Source organism: Glycine soja, chromosome 10 (genome assembly GCF_004193775.1).
Source record: "Glycine soja cultivar W05 chromosome 10, ASM419377v2, whole genome shotgun sequence".
Taxonomy (NCBI): Eukaryota; Viridiplantae; Streptophyta; class Magnoliopsida; order Fabales; family Fabaceae; genus Glycine; species Glycine soja.
In genome coordinates, this window is record NC_041011.1 from 11,512,866 (window position 1) to 11,531,846 (window position 18,981).

The 18,981-nt window shown below is 39.4% G+C and overlaps 1 protein-coding gene across 1 annotated transcript; it reads left to right on the plus strand.

Annotated features, from left to right (window-relative positions):
* Positions 1-16,252: 16,252 nt before the first annotated feature.
* Positions 16,253-16,798, plus strand: LOC114369312 (linoleate 9S-lipoxygenase-4-like). Its single transcript, XM_028326527.1, has one exon. The coding sequence runs from the start codon at positions 16,268-16,270 to the stop codon at positions 16,781-16,783; it is 516 nt and encodes a 171-aa protein (XP_028182328.1). The 5' UTR covers positions 16,253-16,267; the 3' UTR covers positions 16,784-16,798.
* The last annotated feature ends 2,183 nt before the right edge of the window (positions 16,799-18,981 follow it).

Here is an 18,981-nt window from a genome sequence, read left to right on the forward strand (position 1 = left end):
ACTCTGCAATCCTTCATACACAGGGGTGTGTGCTTCCTGAAAAGACTCTTGTCCAAGGTCACGAATCATGTCCTCCAAGAGATCTCCCATTTCTACATCAAGCGGTTCAGATTGGGACCCACTCTGCATGTCAGTCAATTCACCATGCCATATCCACACCGTGTAATTCTTCTTGATCCCATCACACAATAGATGCTCACGTATGTCATCCAGTAGTTGTCGTCTTCCGTTCAAACAGTTGATGCAAGGACAATAATATTTTCCTTCTTCATTTAGTCGACCTCTTTCTGAAGCAAATTGCAAGAACTGCTCCGTGCCATCCTCATATTCTAGGCTCATGCGACTTTGATTCATCCAACTTCGATCCATCTAAGCAATTCCATGCATGAAAATCTCACTTTTTTATTTATAGGTGTGGCCCTATCCCATTTAGGAAGACTGCCTTTTATGTTAGCTTCAAACGTCATGGTTAACATTATTTTGAACAATTTGACTAAATTTTGACAGCATTTCGCATTGGTCTCCAAGTACACGACATGACATCGATGAAATTAATTTTCCGATAATCAAGTATGCACTCAGAGAACAACTTGAAATGCATTGTACCGAAATTTCATCAAATTAATCAAAATAATAATAACCTTAACGAATGAATCTAACATAAAAATACCAGTCTCCCCAAACTGTCCAAACGGACAATTCAAGACTAAATACAATGACTAATGCAAACTGTCCGCAAGAATCATTGCATTCAGTCTCAAACGGGAATCTAAGGTTCACTCAGCATGAACAACAATTGTTTATATAGCAAATTACATTGATGACATACAAGAACATACAAAAGGTAAATTTCGATTACAGACAAATATCGACATCAACAGTTCTTTATGTAACTAATTTCAAATTCTGGGCTTGGAGGGTGCTTATGCTTTATTATTGTAGTTGGGTATATGTGTGCGTGTGTGTGTGTATCATGAGGGTGTGTGTGTGTCTTTGTGTGTGATAAGGGTGTATGTGTGTCTTTGTGTGTGATGAGGGTGTATCTATGTGTGTGTATCATGAGGGTGTGTGTGTGGAAGCATAAGATTACATAGCAATCTTCATGCTGCTTCATTGTATCTTAATCCCAAGTACGCAATTTCAATTTAGGGGAGGACATAAATTTGGAAATTGAGTGGAAGCATAAGATTGCAAACATGGTTTAAAATTGTAGTTCCCAACCGCAATTGCAGATGCAATATTATGTTTTTTAAGGTTTCTATAAACTTAATTAGACTAAAATAACTAAATTTTCATCAACAATTGTTCGTCATTGCTATTTGTAATACAACTACAAGTCTAACTTTAAAACCCTAATTAGAAACTGTAAAATACTAAGGTTTCTTCTTACAACCTTAAATCATGCAAGAGAGAAAGTTTTCCCTTGTCTCAAAATATGGGTCAGTAGTAGTGACTGACTTTGTATACCTTTTGGGTTTGTCTTCATTTATAGAATCTATGGAGAAAGAGTGAACCCATGTGGAGATTGACATGTGAATTTGTACCCTAATTTGGTCCCTTGATTGGGAATTCCCTATTTTAAGGTGTTGAGAAGTAGTGTATTGATAGTTTGGGAGAAGGGTTAGGTCTTGAAGGTGAGATTTTCATGTGGAAGGTGGTTTGTTTCAAATCGAAGTGTGAGATATGCTGAGCTCTAATGATTGAGACATGGATGTGTTCTTTGACTCAGTGGATAGTTTGTCAGCTCAAGATTTTGTTTTAGCCAAAGAAGAGTTTGGTTCTGGAAGGTGTGGTTATGACGAAATTTGGGTGAAGGAGCCTGTTAGTGTGAAGGAGAGGAGGGAACGTTTTTTGCAGGGTTTAGGCTTACTTGATTCTTCTTCCAAGGTTTGTTCACAAGAGAAAATGAGCTTAGATGACTCATCCATAAGCTTGGGATTGGAGAGGATCAGGGAGTGCAGTGGGGCAATCTCAAATGCTTGCATTTTGCATACTGATCAAGTAGTATCTGAGAAGTGGATTCTCTCTGGGGGCAAAGCAGCTTCTAAAGAAAAAATCTCTTTGGATGAATTCAAAGGGTGTCCCCAAGATGAAGCAGAAGCAAACATTCAAGGAAAAGACCATGAGTTCTCTTCTATAGCTCAGGAGCATAGACCCAAAGAAGCTGTTTCACAAGAAGAATTTCAGGATTTTGATATGAGTAAAAGAAAGAAGAAAAACTGGTGGAAGTGCTTTGTCAACCTCAGGAAAAGTGGTGAAGGAAATGTAAGGTCCAAATTGAATGCAGGGACAAATAAAACTCGAAGAATAAAGGTGAAGCGGAATAAAAAGAGGTGGCTACATATGTTGCAAAGAGGTTAGAGCACACAAGTGGTTAGAGCTTTGACTCTAACTTTTGGATCAAGGCTTGCTACATATGTTCTACATTTTCGTTGTCCCTGCTATTTTGCTCATTACATTTTATGTAAAATTGCTATATGTCAGTTGTAATGGTTTCACTGTTTTGGACTGTGGCTTCATCTGTGTGTTTTCACTATACACAAATACTTGCATATAGTGTTATAGATTAAGTCATCAGTCATATTCTTTTAAACTCACTGAATTATTTTATCAATAGTTTGTGTTTGGTAGGTGTTGCAAAGGTTGTAGTTAAAAAGGGGAAGACACAACTCTTTAAGGATGGCAACCCAATGGTGTACAATGGAGTTGTTGATAGAATAATTGGGAGGCCACCTCCCAAGACCGGGGATGTTGTTCTGGTAGCAGATGGGACTAAGAAACCAATTGGATGGGGCATGTACAACTCAGTTTCTATGTTCTGTGTTCGGCTCATGCAGCTTGAAGATGAAGCTACTAGGTTTGTATATTATATACACACATTACTAGTATTTATTCTTTTCTGTTTCAGCTTAAGCCCATTGAACAAACAATGTAGGACAAACCAAGAGTGTGCTTCTTGGCTAGGTACTCCCTTGATAAACAAAGCAAGAGTACTTCTCTTGGGCAAGGTATTCCCTTGACTAAAAAACCAAGAATAGTCCTCTAGTGTAGAGTGCTCCTCTAACTCAAGTTTAAGATATTTTCTAAAGAAATGGAATTCTGTTGTTATTATGCCAAAAGTCTTCCAAGCATATAGTACATAAAGCCAAAAGGGTATGGATAATAAAAATCCTAGATAAATCCTAATAGAATATGACATTATAATCAAAATGTGATTTTCCTAAGCTATGAAATCCTGATCAAATAAAATATCTTAACATGATAATATTTACCCAAGAATATGTTTTTTCTAAATTTGATAAGAATAAGAATAATTCCTAAATAACACAATAATTCTTAATATTGCTTTTCAAAGTAGATTTCGAATCAAACATATAAATACCTGAGTTCGAGGCTTCAGCACAATTGACTTTCCAGCAATGACCGCAGGACCACTTTTAATTTCGAAACAGCAATGACCACAGGATCAACAATGGATGACTGTCTTTGATACAACAAATGCTTCAATCTTTTTCCAGTCACTGTCAAATCTGATACAGAATGAAGAAACAAAAAAAAATTATTATACCATGCTTTTCTATCTGCAAGAAACAAATTGATAGAATCTAAAAGTGCAAAATTATAAATACAATAGTGTCCTAGAACTAATACTTTATATCACTTTACATTTTACAATATCTAGCAAGTCAGTATTATCAGAGTATTTGAAAGACTAAACATCAACAATTAAAAAAATCAAGAAAACAATTGATTTACTTCCACATTATATTGATAGAACTTAACATTATATCATCACCAGTAAAATTCCGGAAAATATATACAATGCATTCTAAGTATTAACAGAATTAGTATAATACATTTCTTCAACAGAACTGTAAAAAAAATCTCTACCATGTTAAAGTTCAGAATGAGTTTACATTAGGGTAGTGTTGCCAGACTACTTACGCATCGAGGTCAAGCACCTTCCCAATGGTGCAGTGTTGCTTAAGTCTCACCTACTCTACAAATCAAACATGGAAGATGATAAAGGCATATCTGCTTCGATCAGTCCATAGTAGGTTCCTTGGGATATGCCACTCTCACAAGACCTGAAATTATTTATAGCCTTACAGGGATGAACAAGGTCTATCAATTCTTTCACAAACCCTGAGGAGAACTGGAAAGTGGTACATTGTATTCATAAAGATACCTTAAAGGTACCATCATTCATACCTTAAAGGTACACACAGAACTACACTTGTTTTATGTCCAAGAGATGGTCATCAACATGAATCCCACTGTCTCACATAACAGCTCAAATAAGCTAACTGGTGTTGAGTTGCATGACAAACTTAGGGTATCCAACCCATTTTCATTAATCCATTCTCCTTGAGTGTGACAGGAATATTAGAGTAACCACTCATGTGGTAATTAAAGAAGTCAATTCCTAACTCCAAATATGTGTGTTTGGATATGACATTTCAAACGGGTAAAGTAATTATCGGGGTATTTAAATTACTATTTAATGAAATGCTCCATTTGGATACTCAAAGAATTTAGCAAGAGCATAATATAAAATTGGAGATTATATTAGTACTTAGAATAACTAAAAGGATAATAAATTGTGTCTTAATTAGTTTAATAAAATAGGTTTTGTTACTAGTAGAAGTGGCCTGTCATACATAAGTGGCTTAGATTAAATATAGAATTGAACCCAAGTGACTCTAGTTTAATTAGTTGGGGGTTTCTAGTCTCACCCCCAAATCTCATCCCCCAGCATTGGTAAAATTACCTACCTACCATCTTCCCTCACAATCTTCTCTTACGACACTCCCACCATCTCTTCTCTCATTTTTTTTACATCACATCGTAGGGGCAGGAGGTTAACATCAACATTGGTATAGAGAATGGAGAGTATAGTATAGTAGGGTTTGGCTATTTATATAGACAAATGAAATGAGAATGGAGAGTGTTGGTTGGTGGGGGCAAGGGAGTAAGTACAGTCTGTAAAGGACAAGCCCTTCGTCCTCTCCTCTCCCCAATTTCATTCACTACTCTGCTGTTTGGGTGTTCCTACAACTACTGCTATAACCTTGATGATGGATACATAGACTTCTCTCTCTCTCTCTCTCTCTCTCTCTCTCTCTCTCTCTAATTGATTATGCTAGAGTGGACAACGAGTAAGAAAATAAGAGCATGTCTGGTAAAGGGAAAGGAGTGGGAGGGTGCAAATAGAATGATGCACCCACTATTCCTAATTTCCATTCTCACATGGGATGGGGTTTCTATCTTCTACCATTGATTTGAATGATCAATCATCTCATTCTCCCTCAACGGATCCTTCCTCTGTATTGCTACCACTTACTTAATAAAGAAAATGGCAGTGATATATCTTTGGGTACAATAGTTTATTAAACAATAATTAGTTATCAACATTTGTGGTTCTAAATAATAAGGAGTTAAACAGGTTTAAATTCAAGATAAATAACACAAATATTGAGAAAAATTTAGGTCCATTATTTATTCAAGTTTTAGGTTAGTTAGAAGAAGTTGAGCAAAATAAAAATAATAAGGAGTTCAACATAGCCTTATATTATTAGGTTAGTTAGAAGAAGTTGAGCAAAATAAAAATTAGGTTAATAACAATATTAGCTGGGTTAATTTAATGACTAAATAATTACTTATTAATTTATTATCTTTTCCTAGTATGTAAGTCACTTATATACCTACCTTCTCTAGTCTTTGGCTTGTTTGCCAAATTTTATAAAGTTACACTTTTAATTAGTTTTTATAAAATGTAAATTTTATTAGTTTAGTTATTAAAATAAATCAAGGTTTTTACCTGTTATGGACCAAGGCTTGTTATGGACCAATTCTTAAGGCCTGACCTAGCCTATTTCAAAGCCCAGACTAGTCTGATAAGCCAGAAATTAACTCTGTCACCTCATTCTCAGTCTCGCCAACGAACGAATAACAGTCCCAAATTTTCCATCAATCTAATTCTATTTTAATTTATTTATTTTATTTCTAGCCATGATTGTTTCTGTTTGTTTGGATTCAACTCTAGTCTTTTGTGTTGGAAACAGTTTCTTATTTTGATTCAGCTCTAGTTTTGTGTTTGACAGTAAATTAAAAAAGAAAAGAAATCACAAAGTGCATACAATGGGGGAACACATGAATGCATGGTATAAAAAGTCATTAATGACATAAGAAGAAAAAAGGCTTCAGGCTTCATATAACTCTTGTGCTAATCAATGTTATTTGGGTGCTTTTAATTCAGAGGAGTTGCTGTTAAGGATCCATCTGCTCCCCATGGAGTTCGACTTTTGATCGAGGACTATCCTTATGCTTCTGATGGACTAGAGATATGGGATGCTATCAAGTCTTGGGTGGAAGAATATGTCTCATTCTACTACAAGTTAGATGAGGAACTTCAAAAAGACCCCGAGCTCCAGGCTTGGAGGAAAGAACTTGTAGAGGTGGGTCATGGGTGAAATTCTGATACTGGGGACAGATGTCGTACAGGATGTCACGACATCACGCTTCAGAACATGCAGATTATATTTGACAGTGTGAACAGTTTAAACAAGTAAATAACACTAGAGAATTGTTAACCCAGTTCGGTGCAACCTCACCTACATCTGGGGGCTACCAAGCCAGGGAGGAAATCCACTAAAATAGTGTTAGTTCGAAGATCTAACAGCCACTGTTTACAACCTTCTCACCTAACCACTACCCGTGCAATCTCTACCTAAGAGCCACTCTTAGATATGAGAACCCCTCTCACTCCCTCTCAAACACTCTCCCGTGTTTACAATTAAATCGAATACACACCAGAGATTACTCTCTGAACAAAGAGATCAACTCCACACACTATAGAGATCAACTCTACACACTCAGGTCCAACACTTGATGTTATGGTGACATCAAGGTGGCTCACAAAACACTCAAGTCCCAAAACTCACAAAATAACTCTTCAATCCCGGACTTGGTTCAGAACTCGTGCAGCCTTCATGTTTATATAGCAGTGTGCGTTTCTGGGCTGCAACTAGTTGAGCTGGATGAGATCTATCACTTTCCTGAAAATCTGCACTTAAAGATCTAAAAGATCAAGTTTGATCTTTTAGTTTTTATCTTTAATCTTTAATCCCTGAACGAACTATTCAAGTTTGTAATTCGAACTTTAATTATCTTTTAATTCGTTCCAAGAGATAGATCGTCTAATCTGTTGCTAACTGCACAATAATCTGTTAAAGAGATAACAGATTTATGTGTCCAGTATTTTCGGGCCGGATGTCAGGACATTGTATCCGACATCGTGGATCCTGCACAATCTGTTAAAGATATAACAGATTTATGTGTCCAGTATTTTCGGGCAGGATGTCCTGGACATTGTATCCGACATCGTGGATCCTGCAGCTTCAATTCTTCATTTGACATTTTCTTTTGCCTTGTGCATTGTGCAGTCCGATCTGATTCCTTGACATAACGTTGGACATCATGTGCACAACTCCAGCTTTCCTTCATTGTCTAAGTGCTTATGTTTTAACAAAATTTTAGCCAATCTTTTAAAGCTCAGTAAAGCTAAGCACTAACAATCTCCCCCTTTGGCAAATTTTGTCTAAAACATACTTAGACACTTCCTGAGCAGGTACAAGCAGTTATGCAAGTGGGATCAGCAACTTTCATTATCAGAGTAATCAAGCACAGCGGAATTTGTAGTGGCGACAGCAAAATTCTGCAAGTTGCAAGTCTTTTCCAGGATGTCAAGACATCTCACGTGACATCAGCTTTCTGCTCCCCCTGTCTCCATGCTCCTACTGCTGTGAAGCAGTTCACTGCGGCATCTTCTATCAGCTACTAGTCTTTTCCAGGATGTCAAGACATCTCATGTGACATCAGTACTTTGCTCCCCCTGTCTCCATACTCTTGCTGCAGCATCTTCTATCAGCTACTCGTAGTTACAGTAGCTTACATCAGTCATCATCAGCAGCAGCAGTCTCCCCCTCAAAATCATGAATCATGCATACATCGTATCATACAACTCCCCCTCAAAATCATGAACCATGCATACATCGTATCCTACTACTCAAAATCATACATCATGACTACTATTGCATACATAGAGTCCTACTACTCAGAATCATAAATCATGCATAATACTATTACTCCCCCTTTTTAGACAGAATTTGACAAAAGTAGAATGCATGCAAATATTACAGATCAATAGCAATCAATTGTTCAAAGGGACATGCCCCTATAGCTAGTAAGAGCAAAAATAAAGGTCTGATGGTCATGGGGTGGCTTCAGAATCTGTCTCTTCTGCTCCATCTTCCTCTTCCTCAGCGGCTTCTTCTTCTTCCTCAGCTGGATCTTCTTCTTGCTCAGCTGCTTCTTCTTCCTCAGCTGCTTCACCATCATCAATGCCACTGTCTGTGAGTCTTTCAATCAGCCGTTCCAGCTCCATTTTCTTCTCTGTGGTGGCTTTGATGGTTGCCTCCAGCACCTTGCATGTGTCCTTGAGTTCAGCAATCAAGGCATCCTTGGATACGGCACCTGAAGCAGCAGCTTTCCCTGATGTCGAGACAATGTCTGGGACATGTGTCCCCTCAAACAGTTTGTAATGCAGGGATAGAGGAGATTCTCTCTTCATTACAGAGTCAATGTTGTTTAAACTATTGGGATGTTGACTCAACATAATGCCACACAATACAGTTGGGAAGGCAATGGGTAATTTGACAGCAAAAGATTCTGAATGCTTAACAGTTTGGTCAAAAATATAGTTTCCAAAATTAAATTTGGACTTGGTTCCAACAGCATACAGAAATTTACCCAAACCTGTAGCAACAGTGGAAGTATGATTGGTGGGTACCCAGTTTGCAGCGCCAATCCTATGCAGGATTGCATACTTCACACTTAGCTTCCCTGCAGAAAGCTTCCCTTTCTTTGGCCAATGCTGGACTCGTTTGGCAGTGATTTCCTTGGCAATCTGATGCTCAGAAACAGCAAGATCCACCACTCCTTCAGTTGGTCTGCCCAGGTATTTGTTGATCACAGCAGGGGAGAATCTAACACACTTTCCTCTGACAAACACTTTCTGATAATCATCACTTTTTCTGTTTGTTATGTCAGAGGGAATGTTGACAATGAATTCCCTGACTAGGCTTTCATAACAATCTCCCAGCTTGGTGACAGTTTTCAGCAGTCCAGCAGCCTTGATGAGGTCCATGATCTCCTTGCAATCCAAGGCATTTCTTCCCAGTTCTCTTTCTAAAGCAAGCCTTCGTTGATATACAAATTTCCACCTTTCAACATTGCCAATGGAGTGAAATGAGATGTTGTCCAATGGTGCATCAGGGACATTTTCAGGCACCTTTTTCCCTGATTTCTTGGCCCGCTTGATGTCGGGAACATCTAGTTCGACATCATAATCAGAATCAGATGAGGAAATTTCTTTCCTCTTCTTGGAAGGGATCGCAACTTTGCTCCATCTGGATGTGGTAGGAGTGATTGGTGTGCTCTTCTTCTGTGCCATAGTCTTGATTCGTCCAGACCTAGTAATGGGGGTTTTCCCTTTTCTGCTTTGTAATCTTTCAGCAATGCCCGGTGCCAACTTGTTGGCAATGGGTTCCTCATCAGATTCTACTTCTTCTAGGTCAATGAGGTCACCTGGAGCCGGTTCTGGTGCCCTTGGTGCAGGGGTCTCTTCTGTGGCTTGATCTTCTTCTTCTGTTGATTCCTCTTCACTGGGTGAAGGGAGGGCTTCAGCATTTGGAGTGGAAGATGTTGGAACATCTTTCTCAGCATCAGGCACAGAAACATTTGGGGTGGAAGATGTTGGGACATCTTTATCAGCATCAGGAACAGAGGCATCTTTCAAAATGCTACTCACAATACTGCGAATCTTCTTATCCATCTCCGTGTCTACTTCCCTAGGACTTGTTGCAAGGCTAGGGTTTTCAGAAGTCTTCACTCCCTGTTGTCGTTTGGGAATCAGTTTTTCAGGAACAGGGGCTTGGCCAGGAATCATTTGTATGGGTTGGATATGTAATTCAGGTTGTTCCTGGTTTGATGGTGCTTTGGTGGATGATGGAGATGATGGTACAGAAGGTGAACCAGGAGATGAAGTATCCTTTGGTGAGGTAGCCATGGAGAAGCAGAGCTTTTGAAATGTTTTCGTGAAATTCCGAGAGGTGTTGGGGAATGCTGATGAAAACAAGAATGCCACGAAAATATAAATTTGAATGAAGAATGTAGAGGGGCGTGTGAAGCAACGGTCGAATCTGTTTTGGCCCAGTAGTGAATGTGCTATTAACGTTTGAGCACATTCAAATAACAGTAATTGCTATAAATCTTCTAGCAGACAAATGCCCAGCTTGCCTCTCAGTTTTTCAAACTGATTTGCATTCAATGCCTTTGTGAAAATATCTGCTATTTGTTCCTCAGTGTCAACATGCTTCAGTGTGATCACTTTATCATCAACAAGATCTCTAATATAGTGATGTCTAATGTCAATGTGCTTGGTTCTGCTGTGTTGAACAGGATTTTTTGAAATATTAATAGCTCTCATGTTGTCACAGTACAATGTCATGACATCTTGTTCGACATTGTACTCCTTCAGCATCTGCTTCATCCAAACTAGTTGTGAACAGCTGCTTCCTGCTGCAATATACTCTGCTTCAGCAGTAGATAGGGACACGCAGTTTTGCTTCTTGCTGAACCATGAAATAAGATTGTTTCCCAAATAGAAACATCCACCAGAAGTGCTTTTTCTGTCATCTGCACTTCCAGCCCAATCAGCATCACAATACCCAACCAACATTGAATCTGAACAATGACAGTACATAATCCCATAGTCACTGGTGCCATTTACATATTTCAGAATTCTCTTTACTTGATTCAAGTGACTTATCTTGGGATTGGCTTGATATCTTGCACAAACACCTACTGCATAGGTGATGTCAGGTCTGCTTGCTGTTAAATATAGTAGACTTCCAATCATGCTTCTGTACAGACTTTGATCAACACTGGTGCCAGCTTCATCCTTTGACAGCTTCAAGTGAGTAGGTGCAGGTGTTCTTTTATGGCTGGCATTTCCCATCCCAAACTTCTTGACAATGTTCTTTGCATACTTGCTTTGTGAGAGGAATATGGAGTCTTCCATCTGTTTCACTTGAAGTCCCAGAAAATAAGTCAGCTCTCCAACAAGACTCATCTCAAATTCAGATTGCATCTGTTGGACAAAATGTCGAAGCATCTCATTCGACATCCCTCCAAACACAATGTCATCAACATAAATCTGTGCTATCATCAAGTTTTCAGCATCTTGTTTGACAAAGAGAGTCTTGTCAATTCCTCCCTTCCTATATCCTTGCTGAGTAAGGAATTCTGTTAGCCTTTCATACCAAGCTCTTGGAGCTTGCTTCAATCCATAGAGAGCCTTCTTGAGCCTGTATACATGATCTGGATGAGTTGGATCTACAAATCCCTTTGGCTGCTCCACATAGACTTCTTCATTCAGGTATCCATTCAGAAACGCGCTCTTCACATCCATCTGGTACAGCTTGAATTTGAGGATGCAAGCTACACCAAGTAACAATCTGATGGACTCAAGTCTAGCAACAGGGGCGAAAGTTTCATCAAAGTCTACACCTTCAATCTGAGTGTAGCCTTGAGCAACAAGTCTGGCCTTGTTTCTGGTTATGACACCTTCTTCATTGGTTTTGTTCTTGAAGATCCACTTGGTGCCAATTACATTAGTTCCCTCGGGTCTAGGAACTAGCTCCCAAACTTCATTCCTTTTGAATTGCCCCAATTCTTCTTGCATAGCATTGATCCAGAACTCATCAGTCAGTGCCTCTTTCACATTCTTGGGCTCAATTTTGGAGACAAAGCATGAATTGGAGACAATCTCAATCTCCCTTGATCTTGTAGTGACCCCTCTGCTTGGATCTCCTATAATCAGCTCCTTGGGGTGCATCTTCTGGATTCTAATGGAGGGTTTTTTGTCAGGTTGGTTGATGTTGGGTTCATCTGTAGCAGAATCAGAGTTTTCTGCATTTTCTGCACTTTTAGCTGTATCTGCTACATTGTCTCCCGATGTTCTGACATCTTCTTCGACATCCTTCTTTCTTGCTGGAGTTAGATCATCAACAACCACATTGATGGATTCCATCACAGTTCTGGTTCTGGAATTGAATACTCTATATGCTCTGCTGTTAGTAGAGTATCCCAGGAATATTCCTGCATCACTCTTGGGATCCATCTTTCTCCTTTGCTCTATGTCTGCCAAAATGTAACATGGACTTCCAAAGATGTGGAAGTGCTTGACAGTTGGCTTCCTCCCTTTCCAGATTTCATACAGTGTGGTTGCAGTCCCTCTTCTAAGTGTGACTCTGTTGTGGATGTAGCATGCTGTGTTCATGGCTTCAGCCCAGAGATTATAGGGAAGTTCTCTGGCATGAAGCATGACCCTAGCCGCTTCTTGCAAAGTCCCATTTTTCCTTTCAACTATGCCATTTTGTTGTGGTGTAATGGCTGCAGAGAACTCATGAGTGATGCCTTCAGATGTGCAGAATTCAGTAAACTTGCTGTTTTCAAACTCTCTGCCATGGTCACTCCTGATTCTCTTGATGACACAGTCCTTTTCTCTTTGAAGTCTTAGACTCAACTCCTTGAATACTTCAAAGGTGTCTGATTTTTCTCTGATAAAGTTGACCCAGGTAAATCTGGAGAAATCATCCACAACAACATAGGCATACCTCTTTCCTCCAAGGCTTTCAACTTGCATAGGTCCCATCAAGTCCATGTGAAGTAGTTCCAGCACCCTGGAAGTGGTCTGATGTTGAAGCTTCTGGTGGGACATCTTGACTTGCTTTCCAATCTGACATTCACCACAGATTCTGCCTTCTTCTATTTTCAGATTGGGAATGCCTCTAACAGCACCTTTGTCAATGATTTTCTTCATGCCTCTTAGGTGCAGATGTCCAAATCTTTGATGCCATATTCTGACTTCATCTTCTTTGGAGAATAGACATGTGGAGGAGTAACTGGTTTCTTGAGGTGTCCATAGGTAACAGTTGTCCTTTGATCTGCTGCCCTTCATTAGAACTTCACTCGTCTCATTTGTCACCAAGCATTCTGACTTTGTGAAGTTTACATTGAATCCTTCATCACACAACTGACTGATGCTGATCAGGTTTGCAGTCAGTCCCTTCACCAGCAGTACTCTGTTCAGACTAGGAAGTCCATCATGGACTAGCTTTCCCATTCTAATGATCTTTCCTTTAGAGCCATCTCCAAATGTCACATAGCTAGTGGAGCAGGGCTCAATGTTCACCAGGAATTCTTTAACTCCTGTCATGTGTCTGGAACAGCCGCTATCTAGGTACCAATCTTCCTTAGCTGATGCTCTAAGTGAAGTATGAACAACAAGACTGACAATCTTGTGTTTTGGAACCCACATCATCTTCTGTCTGCTGCTGCTACTTTGAGTTCCATGATGTGGATGGCCATGTAGATGATAGCAAAAGGGCTTTATGTGACCATACTTGCCACAGTAGTGACACCTCCACTTCTTTCTTTTACTTCTTTTACTCCTTTTCTGCTGCGTTCCATGATGTCGAGACCGATGTTGTGACATCGTGGCTCCAATGCTGTTTTTGGCAGGAACAAATTCTGTCATGGTTATTCTGCCAGCAGATTTATGATTAGACCCAAGTCCTTTCTGGTTTCCAACATTCTTCCCAAGCTGTAGCACCTCATCAAGCATATCTGAGCCTTTATTCAGCATCTTTATTGATTTTGTCATGTTTTCCAGTTTAGAGTTCAGAAAACCAACTTCTCCTTTAAGCTCAGAGATCTGCTCTTCATGTGCCTCCTTTTCAGCCTCCAGATTTGCAATGACCTTCTTTAGTTGTGCTTCTTGCTGAAGAATCTTCTCACTTTTGATGCATAGTTCTCTATAGGATATAGCAAGCTCATCAAAAGTGATTTCACTATCTGTATCACTTGAATCTTCAGCAGATTCAAATCTTCCAGTGAGTGCATTCACATCTCTGTCAGAATCACTTTCTTGTTCACTCTCTGTATCATCAGACCGACATACAGAAAGTCCTTTCCTCTGCTTCTTGAGATGAGTGGGACATTCAGCTTTGATGTGTCCATAGCCTTCACACCCATGGCATTGAACTCCTTTGCTGTGACTGGGCTTTTCATCTGACCTTTTCTGGTATTCACTACCTTTCCTGATGTCGAAAGGGATGTTCCGGACATGTGGTTTCTGCCTCCTGTCCATTCTGTTCAGCACTTTGTTGAATTGTTTTCCAAGGAGCACAACTACATTAGTCAGACCTTCATCAGTATCCAGGTCATACCCATCTTCTTCTCCTTCATCATTGGACACGAACGCCAGGTTTTTGCTCTTCTTTTCAGCCCTATCCGAGAGTCCTAGCTCAAAGGTTTGAAGGGAACCAATGAGTTCATCTACTCTCATGTTGCAAATGTCTTGGGCCTCCTCTATTGCAGTGACTTTCATGTCAAATCTCTTAGGCAAAGATCTGAGGATCTTTCTCACCAGCTTTTCATCTGTCATCCTTTCTCCCAAGGCAGTGCAACCATTGGCAATTTCAAGAATGTTCATGTGGAAGTCATGAATACACTCTTCCTCCTTCATCCTCAGATTTTCGAATTTTGTAGCCAATAGTTGCAATCTGGACATCTTCACTTTGGAGGTTCCTTCATGAGTGGTTTTCAGGATCTCCCATGCATCCTTGGCCACAGTGCATGTGTTGATCAGTCTGAAGATATTCTTGTCAACTCCATTGAATAGAGCATTCAAGGCTTTGGAGTTTCCAAGTGCCAATTCGTCTTCTTCTTTTGTCCAATCTTCTTCAGGCTTCAATCCATCAGTGGGCTTTCCTTCTGTGTCCAGCATCTTGGGATGTTCCCAGCCTTTGATGACAGCTTTCCAGGTTCTGCTATCCAGTGATTTGAGGAAGGCCACCATCCTTGCTTTCCAGTATTCATAGTTGGTTCCATCCAGAATTGGTGGTCTGTTCACTGGTCCTCCTTCTTTCTCCATGTTCATCAGAATTTATCTCCCTAGATCTCACTCAGTGATTTCGAGTGCCTGCTCTGATACCAATTGAAATTCTGATACTGGGGACAGATGTCGTACAGGATGTCACGACATCACGCTTCAGAACATGCAGATTATATTTGACAGTGTGAACAGTTTAAACAAGTAAATAACACTAGAGAATTGTTAACCCAGTTCGGTGCAACCTCACCTACATCTGGGGGCTACCAAGCCAGGGAGGAAATCCACTAAAATAGTGTTAGTTCGAAGATCTAACAGCCACTGTTTACAACCTTCTCACCTAACCACTACCCGTGCAATCTCTACCTAAGAGCCACTCTTAGATATGAGAACCCCTCTCACTCCCTCTCAAACACTCTCCCGTGTTTACAATTAAATCGAATACACACCAGAGATTACTCTCTGAACAAAGAGATCAACTCCACACACTATAGAGATCAACTCTACACACTCAGGTCCAACACTTGATGTTATGGTGACATCAAGGTGGCTCACAAAACACTCAAGTCCCAAAACTCACAAAATAACTCTTCAATCCCGGACTTGGTTCAGAACTCGTGCAGCCTTCATGTTTATATAGCAGTGTGCGTTTCTGGGCTGCAACTAGTTGAGCTGGATGAGATCTATCACTTTCCTGAAAATCTGCACTTAAAGATCTAAAAGATCAAGTTTGATCTTTTAGTTTTTATCTTTAATCTTTAATCCCTGAACGAACTATTCAAGTTTGTAATTCGAACTTTAATTATCTTTTAATTCGTTCCAAGAGATAGATCGTCTAATCTGTTGCTAACTGCACAATAATCTGTTAAAGAGATAACAGATTTATGTGTCCAGTATTTTCGGGCCGGATGTCAGGACATTGTATCCGACATCGTGGATCCTGCACAATCTGTTAAAGATATAACAGATTTATGTGTCCAGTATTTTCGGGCAGGATGTCCTGGACATTGTATCTGACATCGTGGATCCTGCAGCTTCAATTCTTCATTTGACATTTTCTTTTGCCTTGTGCATTGTGCAGTCCGATCTGATTCCTTGACATAACGTTGGACATCATGTGCAGCAACTCCAGCTTTCCTTCATTGTCTAAGTGCTTATGTTTTAACAAAATTTTAGCCAATCTTTTAAAGCTCAGTAAAGCTAAGCACTAACAATGGGGATTTGAAGGATAAGCCATGGTGGCAAAAGATGCAAACTCGTCAAGAGTTGGTTGAAGCTTCTGTTACCCTCATATGGATTGCTTCAGCTCTTCATGTTGCTGTTAACTTTGGACAGTATCCATATCGAGGTTTAATCCTGAATAGGCCAACTATTAGCAGGAGATTCATGCCTGAGAAAGGGTCTCCTGAATATGATGCGTTGGCTAAGAACCCTGAGAAGGAGTTTTTGAAGACTATTACTGGCAAGAAAGAGACCCTCATTGACCTTACAGTTATAGAAATTTTATCAAGGCACGCATCTGGTGAGTTCTACCTTGGGCAGAGAGATGGTGGTGACTACTGGACTTCTGATGCCGGGCCATTAGAGGCCTTTAAGAGGTTTGGAAACAATCTTGAAGAGATTGAAAAGAAGCTTATAGAGAAGAACAATGATGAGACATTAAGAAACCGCTATGGGCCGACTAAAATGCCTTACACTTTGCTCTATCCTTCTAGTGAGGAGGGATTGACTTTCAAAGGAATTCCCAACAGTATCTCTATCTAAGGGCTCTATGGTTGCCGAAGTACTGTCCTTGGCTTTAAATAAATGTGAAATAGAAGGAATTTGATTCCTTCATCAGTTGTGTATGTTTAAGTTATGTATTTGGAGTGGCTGAATGTACTTGTATTGCCATATATCTTATTTTGGGATAACTGAAGGACCCTAATTAGTAAAACTAACTCTATTCAGTGACTGATAAAACAACAACAACCAACCCTTTTCCCACTAGGTAGAGTTCACTACATGAATCAGACAATGCCATAATGTTCCATTGTATCTGTAAATCTTTTTTAATTCTTTTGCTTATGGTTTTTCTTACTCTCCCTCTGCCTCTAGTGACTAGGCTATCCTTCATCTGATCTAGTCTCCTTACTAAGGCTTATAAGATCATCCTCACACATGCTCAACCCTCTAAGGCAAGAATCTACCATCTTTTTTACAATAGGTGCTACCCTAACTTTTTACCCAATGCATTCATTTGTGTGTGTGTGTGTGTGTGTGTGTGTCTGTGTATCAGCTATCGAGTTTACGCCATATAGAAGGCAACAGTGTGTCAAATAGTGGTGAGGACAAAAGATGCCAGAGAGAGACAGAAAGACAGAGAGAGAGCAGCACTGTGTCACACAACATTTTAGTCGTCTTTCTAAAAGCTATACTTCATGTGAACATGCTTCTATTTTTTTTTTAAGAATTGAATTCTATTTGAATGTAAATGTTTGCACTTAAAATACGTATCTCTGCATGCAACAGATAGTTGGACTTCTAAAGGATATTGAACCTACAAACTAGTTAGTCAGCATGATGAGAAAGAGTCAAGCATTTTCTCTGCATTTCTTTAGTATTCATCAATTGACTACAACTCCAATATACGTAATTGACCAAAAGACTCAAGCAATTGACCAGAGGAACAAAAGCAGCAAAGTAGGTAGTCTTACGAGAGTTATTGCTATCCTAGAAATTACATCAAAACATTCAAACATTGCAGCAACACCAGCAATCAATGCATTGCAGTTCACACACGTAAACTAGTATCAAAGATTCAAAAATTGAAGAAATGGGATACCTGAAAATTGCCTAAGAAACTAGAAAAAGCAACGTAGACAATATATGGACCAACTTTCTGCTTAGGCCCTGCCCAATCAATTTTTACTAACCCAATCAGTCACATCATACCTAACCACTATTTATAACATTGAACAAAAAAGTACATGACAAATTAGTAAACTATATTACTTTTACACATAGTGACAATGGTAGTGACAATGAAAAAGAGTGAACACCCACTGAAATAGAGATAATGGCAGTGACAATGATAGTGAAAAAGAGTAAACTATGCTACAAATGAAAAAGAGACCAAGCTTACTTCGAACCCAAACAGTAACAATGGCAGTGAGATCTAACAAAATGGCACGAAACTTGAAGCTTTCCTCGTACCTCAATCAGCAATACTGCAACTGAAGACGTATTATTATTATTATCATCAATAAAACATGAACACCCACTCAAACTTAGCATACACGAAGTTGACCTACGTACCTTGCGGAGAAAGCTTTGAGCACCCACGACTGTTTCAGCACCCTAGTACCTAGCGGAGGAGTGTATGTAGGGTTTTCTTCGAGCCACAGTTCCAAGAGCAGTGTAGGGGGTTCTGTGGGTTCGAGCGAGGGGTTTCTGGCAGTATTGAAAACAATGTGGGACAATGTGGGTGTCGAGGGAGCGGTTTCCGGCAGATTTTAGGCGGGAGGAGAAAGAGAAGAGCGATTTCAGGCAGGAGGAGAAAGAGAAGACCGAGTGCAAGGTTTTCGAGCGCGTGGGTTGTGAAATGTCAACGTTTTAACTTATAAACATAACAACATCGGTTTTTTAAGGATAACCGATGTTAACTTAATATAGATAACATCGGTTTTGGAAAAACTGATGTTAACATCAAATAGGTTACATCGATTTTTTAAAAAACCGATATTAAGATCAACTCCTTAACATCAACTTTCTCAAAACTGATGTTAAGTTTATGAAGTTAACATTGGTTTTGTCAAAACCGATGTTACCATATTTATCTTAACATCATGTTAACATCAGTTTTTTAAATAACCGATGTTAACATGAAGTAGTTAACATCGATTTTGTTAAAACCGATGTTAAGTAACTCTATTTAATTACAAAAATGTCACCATATTTTTGTTAACATTGATTTTTGCAAT